The 10,786-nt window shown below is 39.4% G+C and overlaps 1 protein-coding gene across 1 annotated transcript in view; it reads right to left on the minus strand.

The window, feature by feature from the left end:
• Positions 1–565, minus strand: part of zgc:171482 (zinc finger protein) — a 33,673-nt gene extending 33,108 nt beyond the window's left edge. The window contains exon 1 of the mRNA XM_054600645.1: positions 461–565. Within this exon, the coding sequence (XP_054456620.1) occupies positions 461–565 (105 nt within the window). The remainder of the gene's footprint in view (positions 1–460) is intronic.
• Positions 566–10,786: the final 10,221 nt, after the last annotated feature.

A 10,786-nucleotide genomic window follows, 5' to 3' on the forward strand; every position in this document is an offset into this window, starting at 1 on the left:
TCCCCAGATAAGGGTCTTGTCCCCATTAGCCTGTTAATCCCAATTGTGTCTTGTAATCAAGGACGACCTCAATGCAGTACATGCTTGCAAGCTGATGTGCATGTGTGCACACATATCCTCGTTAAATAATGCACAGGGCTGATTACTGAATGACTGTTAATTAAATTACTCTTAGGGAGTCTGCAGAGAGGTAGACTAAATTTAAACAAAATATATGCGTGTGCGTGTGTGTGTGTGTGTGTGTGTGTGTGTGGTTGTTTGCAAGTGACTAGCATTACCATGCTACATTAAGTCTATGTATAATGGATGAGCCCTGCTTAGAACGGCACAAACACAAATTGGAACAAATAAGGCTGAGATGCCATGTGAAGTGCACATTGCAAGAATCTGCTTCTCCAAGCAGTGATTGTGGAAACGTTTTTTCGTGCAAACATTCCTTTAAGAGCAGAGACGGACTCACCTCATAGTGAGCGGTGCGCTGGGACTCGGAGATGAGCTGGGCATTGCAGATGTTACAATAGCTCTCTGTGAACAAGCCTCCATCCACGACGCCTGCAGACTTCATCTTCATCTGAGACTACACAAACACACGCCCAAACATACGCAAATATGAATAGAATTAATATGCAGAACGGAATAGAATGTCAGTGAACCTTACAGTGTGTGTTAGAGGTGCATGAGCATGCATGTATCTCATCTCAATTTAGAAATAGTTTTCCTGCAGAATGACAGATTCGTCATGACAGTTCAGCCCAAATATATGTTGATCCTCTCTGTCAGAACATCCTCTCATGGATGATTTTGGCTCCCGTCTTAGAAACATTGCCCTGAGGCTCTGGCTTGAGTTTCTGAATTTTAAACAGCAATAAACTTTTAAATATATATATATACCTAAAAAAATTAAAATAATATATATATGAAAACCTCAATAGTTTCACAACCAATTGCAAATATGTTTCATTACAAAGTATTAATAATAATCAAAAGTGAATGTACACATTGTGAAGAATAGTCTTTTTAATGTTGTAATTGGGCAAGGTGGTCCTAATCTAAATTACATAACGCCTTGGTGGGAGTTATGGTTATCAGTGTGTACATTTGGTATTTTACATCATAATCTGCAACATAACTATCAATTAAAATAAACAAATAAATTAAGTGAATAAAATCTACAATATGAACCCGTGAACAGAACAGAGGTGAAGCAGGATGTTTGACATTTCCACCGCAGCCTTCGGTAATGCACATTAAACAAAGAAGTGCAGGAACATTGCTTCATGGGTTTGGGAAAGTTTAAGAAACTTGGGCTTTTACTTTCTGGTTATTAGGCCAAAATATTGATGGACATCTCCCGACATCTTCCTTTACTTTTTCATCTTTTCAACTCCACACTGAGTTAGTACACATTCTTCCCAGAGCTCTACTCTGCAGCTCCTAACTATAACAACCAAAATTAGAATTTTGACATTTAATTTTGCAAGCTAATACTACAGAGAGACACACCTTTCCACCCTTTTGCAAAAAATCCTATACTCTAAAATAAAAATGCTGTAGAGCATTACAGTGTAGCCAATAGCAACTTTCTGACAGTATTACAGCCTCTGAAGCAAATTGTTAAAAGGTCTCCAGCAAGATTCTACGCTGAGAAAGGGTGTCTTAAAACCTTGTCGGTGCTAGAATTGCCTAACCAGTAAAACCATAGAGACCAGAGTATCCCACTGGGAGCCGTGGCTCTGAAAGCAGTGTTTTCTTTCCCTTTTATACTGAGTACTGTATTAGAAAATGGTTTAATGATGTGCTCTGTGGCCTTGTGTTCAATTTCCTATTCTCTTTATTATGTGTGCCCTGTAGGCACTGCTCTGACAGGGTGAGGGTGAGTAACGGGTCTGTAGGGAATGGTCCAGGAACATCAACCATTAAACTGGAGGAGCCCCTTGCCCCAAGGAAGCGACAGGACAGGGTGCAAATGTTTTATAGAGCGAGATACATGAATGTTGCAGAGGTCAGCTCCAGTAACTTTGACAGAATGTAGTCTTTAGTCCGGCATGGTGTCCCGAGAATTGCCACCTTAGTGATAAGATCAGACAAAATCTACTCCATGTGTCAGCAGGGAAACGCAGGGACAGAAATTGGTATTATTTATTTCTAGTCTAGTGTGTAATTACCTTTTAGCCAATGCACTCGCTCAGCACCTTCACACACACACACTCACACACACACACACACGCTTTAACACACTACTGGTAATTACCCCTGCCTGTTCTCCTTGTCTGTTTAGTGCACCCTGGACCCTCCAATTAACTACAGACATGCTATATAGACAATTCCTCAATTATCTAGTTAAACCATCAGTACAGTATGACCCCAATACATTAAAATGAAATGGCAATGCAGATACATTTGTAGTAGAGCAGCACACTTTAATATTACCTTAATGCGTGCTAGGCAAGTTACAAGCATCTAAAAAGGATAATATTCATTCTGAAATGTCAGCTGGAAACTTGTTTCGTCTCGAGGCATGGATGCATTATCACCTTTACTTTGTGAAGTGTCTTATAAGACACGAATGGACAGATATATTTTGCAAACTGAAATATGAGATTTGCTGCAGAATTTGCTTTTTGTGACAAGAAATAAACCTTGTCTGTCTGGACGTCAGCCAGGCAGAAGCTGATCCATCTTCTAATCTTCAAGCTAATTAAAAGTGATTTACTGCAGAAATATCCTTATCTTCCTAATATCTCTATTACCTTTGATTATTACATGCAAGATGGGAGATGCGGACTAATTAATAGGTGTAATCTGTTGGTGAGATTAATAGAATGGCAGGCCCAACGGAGCAAAAAGATGGAGAGACAGATAGTGGGGGAAAATAATGAAAGAGTTTTGAGAGAGGAAAAAAGAGAGGGAGGGGGAGGTTTATAATTGGTGCACTGGACGTGATGTCTTCATGTTACATGGGTTTACTGGTCTTAATGGAAAAGGGGTTTCATTCCCACCATACTGTATCACATCATGTGATGTTTTAAGAATATAATTAATGCAACTTTGTAAACAACCAATCCATGTTTAAATCGACAGGAGGAGAACGAAGGTTCCATTCGGTAACATTATGATGCGTTCAGGCTCTGCTCAGTGAAAATGAGTATAGGCGAAGTTAAATTATAACGTTATCATGATGTTTTCACGTGTGATCTCGTAAAATGTAGTTGTTGGTGAGAAACTTGAATGAATCCAACTGTATGAAGGAGATGTCTTCACGTAAAATAGATATTAGAGATGAATTATGACCTATTTACATTAGCTCTAAGCAGCTTATAATACATCATTAAAACTACAAATGACAAGATTGGTTTTAATCCATAAACATACAATCTTTTATTTCATTTGAATTGTGTGTTTTTAATGAGCGGAAAAAAACACATCAAAAGGCATGAAGACAGAAATAACCTTGAGGGGATTTTCCTTTAAGACCACATCAAGTATTTAACATGGACGTGCACTCGGAGCTCTCCCTCAAATCTCCACCTCTGGTCCACAATTCATTATAAAGCTGGCATTGAATTGGATGTGGCTTTTTGTTCATTTCTAGTAAATGCAACCACTTAGACTGTTTTCTGTCGCCTTGGCTTAGAATATTAATTAGTGTGTAGTATAACTTGCAACTAGATAGTGTTGTACTTAATGAGAGCCACATTGTACTGACAGAGATATAGTATAATGTATTCTACCAACGGGGAGCTTCAGAGACACTGTTCTTACATTCTCAGTTATGAACTGAAAACACATTTGTCCTCTTTGAAATCATTGTTTCAGTCCGTTGTAAATTTCTTTATTTTCACACATCTCAGCCCAGCCCTCCCCGAGCAGTTTAGTTTGGTATGGTGCCTTGCTCAATGGCACATCGGCAGTGCCCAGGAGGTAAACTGGCACCTCTCCAGCTAGCAGTCCAGACTCCCTACCTGGTCCGTCCTTGACCCAAGCCAGGTCCCTACAGACTGAGCTACTGCTGCCCCTGGTGTGCTGGTTAATCTTAACTAGAGATGAACCGGTGGAAGACTGAAAATGGGGCCACAGTTTATGGAGCAAAAGAGAGAGAGGGACATATAGAGAGACTGAAGGATACAGAGAGAGAGAACAGCAGGTTATTGGGGCAGGAGGACCTCTAATGAAGGGTAACTTTGGTATTTTTAAACTTGACCCTATTTTCCCATGTTTTGTGTCTAAGTGACCAATGGGGGTAACAATTTTTGGAAAAATTGGTCGAGTATTGAACGAGAACGAATGTAATGATATTGGGCAATTCTACATCAATATATGTCTACTCAAAGTGCTTGTTTTTTCCACTTAAATGCTCAGATTCTTATTATAACTGTCTGCCATCATTATGAAAACGACCCTAAAGAGAAATAGAACATTTTCTTTACCTTTCGATTAATCCCGTCTGTTTGTTATTGTGTCATTTATGACTTTTTGCAGGAGGACACTGTAGACATGGGTGAGAATTTGAGAGAAGGCCGCGGTAACAAGTCATACATGACCCAATAGCAAACAGAGCAGATCAAGCGAAAGTTTAAGAACAATGTTTTATACTTCTGTAGGGTCCTTTCCATAATGTTGTCGGACACTTATCATAAGAATCTGAGCCTTTAAGTTGCAAAAACACACACTTTGAGCAGACAAACAATGATAATGATAATGTTAATTTCAAAAAATTGTTAGTTTAGTTCCCATTAGTCAAAAACATGGGAAATAGAATTAAATAGAAATATTTTTTTTAAGGTTAAAATATACCGAAGTTCCACTTTAAGTAAGGATTTCATCTTTCCATTTCTGCTCCATCAGAAAGGTCGCTTTGAACTGTCTGTTCCCCTCTCCCTCTCTATGTGGTCACATTTTATATTTATAGTAGTTCCTTTCTCATTGGAATGTGCTGCTCTGATTTAACTGTCAAATTATGCATACAGTCGATGAAATATTGACATCAGCCTGTGAGCCAATGACCTGTTTAATGAGTCACTAGTGGGCATAACAAAAGAAAAGGTTACAGGGTTAATAATATGGAACCCCTATGTAGCAAAGGCACTGTGCCGTGTCACTTTGATGTTCCACATTACATTTATTTTCCCTGTTTCACTCTTTGTAATGTAATCTTTCCAACACTCTCTCTTCTCTCGTCACACACCACACACACACACACACACACACACACACACACACACACACACACACACACACACACGCTCCAAACCTCGCCTTTGTACAGTAGCAATCAGAGGTACTAGACTGAGGGAATAACGTCTTCAAAGGAGCCGGAGCCCAGGTCTGAACCCAAATCCACATTCATTCTTTTTGCACTGCAGGAGTTTGCTTTGTACTATTCTTGATAAATGCGGCAAACTGCAAACATACACAGACTCCAATACATCCAGGGTGCAAACACACAAGTCTCGCTTTGGAAAATAAAACTAGAGAGCTAAAATAAAACTAAAGAGCTAAAAGCTAAAGAACCAAAATGGGTGACAAATGTTTAGGGTTCCTGCCTTTTCCCTCGTTGTTCATTTCAGCATAGTCAAACCAAGACCGTAGATTCTCTTTAGAAGAGACAGAGTGCGGCAGAGAAAAGAAAACCACACTTAATGCCAAGGTCAGGTCACACACTTCTCCCTCTGAGTCAGTGTGTGTGTCTGTAGTTTATGACTGTCTCTCCCTTTACTCACTGCTTGTTGTGCCCCAAATTCTATTTTAGAGCACAATGGAGCATCTTGATATTGACAGATTCAAAAGCAGTCACACATATTCACACTATGCTTCTCATCTTTCTGTCTCCTTTCCCCCCACATCTCCTCTAGCTCTTTTCTCTCCCAATGGTGGAGATGTGGCCTTGAGGGCAGGGATTATTCATAAGGGATGGTGAAGGCTAGACTTATCTACTCTTGTGAAAGCAAAGCAGATACGCCACTGTATTATGCACCTTACTGCTGCAGTTAATTTGCAATGCAACTTGAAGTTGGACACATCCATTCCTCTTACAGATACTTGCAGAAATGTTCTATTATATTTAAGATAAGGGTATATGTACAATCTCGGCTCACACCTGCTAAAAGGATCAGGATCCTTATAAGACTTACTGAATATATAAGGTTTAAAAACAAGAAAAGGCATTCTCACTATTTCTTTTGCCTTAATACTTTGAGAACTGGCCCGGACTATTGAACATCAGAACGTATCAAAACTTACAGAGTAATCAAGTGTTGATTGGATGCATTTCAGTTCTTAGTCTTTTAAGCCATGCCAGCTGCGTGTCTCCATTGACGGCAATGTCAACCGGTCAGATCTCAGCTATTAGATGGATTGTTAGGAAATTTTGTTCAGACATCCTTGTCAACCTTAAAGATGGATTTTAATAGCTTTAGTGACCCCCTGACCTTTTAATGGTAACTATCTTAGCTTAGGCAACATGCCAACCCTGCTATGGATCCCAATGACCTTGGTGATGCAGCAGTTCCAGGTTTTTAACTTATCTTATGAAACATCTGAATTGTTTGGACTCACATTCATGTGCCTCTCTCTATAAATTCTAATAACTTTGCTGATCATATCACTGTTGATCCAGCTATCACCAGGTGGAAATGTCAATTTGTTTAATATTTTGGTTCAGTGATATTCCCCTCAGCCTCAGCTATACTCTGTGCTTAGTGATGATCAGTAAAATGTTAACATGATAACATGCTTAACTAAGGTGGTGAATATTGTAATTATTACACCTGTTTAAGATCAGCATGTTGGCGATGTCATTGTAAGCATTTTAGCATGCTGATGTTAGCATTTAGCTTAATGAATCACATTGCTTAAGTACAGAGCTTGGCTGTAGACTCCTACTCCTTGAAAACCCCTTCTTTTGTTCCATACTAGTCATATTTATATGACATATTGCAGTGAAATAGCAAAGTCAATCTTTTTTTTTTTTCAGATGAACTTTACAAGTGAGACTTTTCCTTGCTTCTTTGTCTAGTTTCAGTATATTAATAGGATTGAACAGAAGGTCCCCACTAGTGCTCTCTCAGGGCAAGGCAGTTTGTGAAGCAAACTATGTATAAGTCAACTCTATTCATCTCATTTATTTATCTCATAGACTTTGTAACCTCTCTGCCTCCCTCAGACCTTTTTTATTGGTGCGGCTGTGGTACTTTTATCTCTGAAAATCTCTCTCTGGGCCATTACTTGTTAATGGTATTAATAGCAGATCTACCGCTTTAGGCCACAATATGGATTCATTAGAGGGTGAATGCAGACTATTATCCCCAGCAAAGTAAATCTTTCCCAGTTTAACCGAGCACATCTCCACCTCCCTTTTCCTATGAGTGTGTGTGTGTGTTCAGTAACCGAGTTAATGGGGGGAGACAAAGGCGGCCTGAAGTTTGAATGGGGGTCATTATGTTACTGTAACATATGGGGGGTGCTATGCTGATCGGCTACAAAACTGTTGGGGTTTATCTGTTCCATTAGCAACTAATTGCTCTGTTTTTATACTTTGGCACATTCTGTCGAATTGTTCTTATAATGTTTGGTGTAACTTTCTTGGCACAATTCTCATCTCCATATTTTCCCCTTAGCTTTAAACTATTTCATATTTTTTGCACTTTTTTTGCACACCCAGATTTAATACCACGTGTATAGACCTGAGACTGCACTGATGTCAAAGCGTGGTTTGTGGATCCAACAACACCAGGAAGAGGGTGTGATCGATAAAAAGAGGGTCTTAAACATGGTATTGCACTAAGCACAAATATACTCGCTTCAAGGATTTTGGTTGTTGTTGTTGGCAGCACACACACACACACACACTTATATGCACATTGCTTTTGGTGAGCACAGAGTGAAACTGGGATCAGAGCACCTTAGAATGATATTATAATTCAATATTTTAACATGTATCTTTCTAAACCCAAAACGAAAACTGATTCATGAGCAATCTTACAATGTATTTCCATGTTCAATATATTTTATACTAGCAGGCAGATCGGGGTGAAGAAGGGAGCCAACAGATTTCCCATGAGACACAGTGCACCTCAGCACCACAGACATGCATCACCTCAGAGATTGGAAATAAAAATAAGAAGTGTAAAACAAATTAGGCATAATTTGGCATTAAGTGGAACAACTGAAGTGACACAAGCCGAATAATGCTTTGTTATGACTTTCTTCTCTTCAAATCTCTCAGTCCTTTCTCAGCCACTTTCTGTGTCTCCATTATTTTACTGATACGACTGCAAACACTTGTTAGAAATATGACACTTTCCCTCTTACTAATTAGTTAAATAAGCTCATTGTTCAGTTGCACAAAAAGCTGGACCAACACGAATATTACCGTAAAAGATTCTGTTGGCTTGACTGTTAAGCAGGAGTATAAATAGTCTCAGTACGACACGGCTGGGTGTTGATGATGTATTTGGGTCCTAAGGGGACATGTACACAAATATCCTTGTAGGATCAACTGTCAATCACAGGGCTCCGATTTTATATATGCTTTTAAGTGTCTGTCAGAGTGTGTGTGTGTTTGCTTGAGTAAATGTAAGTTGCCATGCCTGCAGGAATCCCCATAATAAGCAAAAGGTGGAAAAAACAGCCCATGAATGCACCTTTTATAAGATGTGCGTGTCTCTGCATTTGTGTGACTGCATTTTCTCTTTTACAGCGTTTCTATTAAACCTACAAATAGACCCCTTGGTTTCTGATGAAACATGGCAGCCGGCATGTCCCACAGTGAAAATGTTCTGGAATAATTACCCAGGTCAAGGTCAGGGTAAAGTGAGACCAGAGCAATAGTGTTCATAGACTATTACTATTGTTTACATGCTAAGCTGACGATATGAACCTTGGGGTTGATTGAACTTAACTTTCACACTTTAGACATTTCTGTTTATTCAGTGTGCCGGCAGCTGTATTCCCTAAGACAGTGTGAGTGTTATTACATTGAAAGGATTGATTTTGGCTTTTGGGTTTAACTGTTAAGCCCAGAGCTTGTTTGGTCCTTGAGTGTTTGTTAGAGAACAGTGCTTCCAGCAAACTGGAGCTACGAGAACAGAGAGGCATTGATCATGCAATCATCTGATCGAACAAAATAAATAAAGTCTGTGTTGAAAACAACCCGAAAGAGAAAAGCAACTAAAACTTTGATCTATTTTAGATTAATTTTTGGGTCAATCAAATAAGATCAAATGAAAAAAAAGTAATAATAACAGTAGTATTCACCCACACACCACCCTATTAACCACTGTCGGTTTCAGTTACATGAACTCTGCCTCCTTGCCATTTGATTCAAAGAAAAACAATATGTTTTCTAAAAATGAGTGTGAGTTTGATCCGGGAATTGAAAATTAGATGGCACACTTTGTTTATTTTTCTCTTGCAGAAACATTTCCAAGAAAATCTAGAGAAGACAGCAGCCTTTACACGTACAACACAGATTCTACAACAAAGCAGTGAGTTATTTGAAATGAGTTACGTAGTCTCCTCACACATACACACAATACCCCCATCTACAAAGATAGCATACGTATAAACGTCATACTGTGCTGTGCTACTGTGCTGTGCAAATTATGTCCAAACAGACATGCACACAAAGGAATATGCTGTTCATATATGTATGAGCTTGCAGTGCATGCTGTTTGTCTCTCACACACACACATGCACAGAAAGGAATATGCTATTGCTATGTACTTTATGAGCTTGGACTGCATGCTGTGCAACACACACACAGACACACACACACACAGATTAAATGGGGCATGACCTTGCAGCCCCCTTGCCTGTATAAATAGGACGCCATGACCAATGATCAAGTGCATGTGCTGTGCTTCTTCAACTCACATCTATTCCTCAGTGTGTTTGTGAGAATGTCTACGAAGTTTTGAGAAAGCAAATAACTTATTTAGACAAATTCAAAGATGGAAAAAGAATGAATTCTACATCTGATTAACATTTTTTTCTTCCCTAGTTCAATAATGCACCCACAATATCCCCCCATCCTTCCCTCATTCCCTCCCTTTCTGGCAGCAGGCCAGTTTCCGAAGCATGGTGATGGAGCAAAAGAAAATTGATTTCTAAAGAGCTCTGTCTGCTATTTCCGGATATGAAATATGCAACCAGTTATTAATCCAACACTGATATTAACATAACACTACAACAACCATTTCCATATATATATTAAAAATGTCGTTCTTGTTCCCGCTGAGAGACTGAAGAAATAATCTAAGATTTATAAGCTGCCACTTGTTCAAAGCATGCGGGATCCTTATCAATACTGCAACATTTTGACGATATCTGCTTTGTTTGAGAGGGAAAGAAGCACACAAAGCTCTCTGGAAAAGGTTGGCACTGCACTAATGCTGCTATGAGACCGATTCAATATCTTGATCGTGTAGACCGGCCCATCGGGGGGTCCCATGTTAGCTATTATGCAGCTATTAATGAGCGTACACTAGGAAAGGTCAAATGGCCCACACATTGATGTACACGGACACACACACACACATTAACACGGATGCACCCATGCAAAGACTGGCATGCACACAGTGAGCAGAAAGGTCACAGCATACGGTGTGTGAGATAAAGGTATTTGAAGAGGATATGCTGCCTGTTGCTATGGAGCACTCCAGGAGGAAAACACACACACACAAAAGACACACACCTACACGTGAAATGCTATCAGTCTTAAAGAAACTAGAGCACTTGCACACCCATAAACACAAACACACACGCACGCACACTCGTTCTATCAATC

The sequence above is a fragment of the Anoplopoma fimbria genome, chromosome 6, assembly GCF_027596085.1.
Source record: "Anoplopoma fimbria isolate UVic2021 breed Golden Eagle Sablefish chromosome 6, Afim_UVic_2022, whole genome shotgun sequence".
Taxonomy (NCBI): Eukaryota; Metazoa; Chordata; class Actinopteri; order Perciformes; family Anoplopomatidae; genus Anoplopoma; species Anoplopoma fimbria.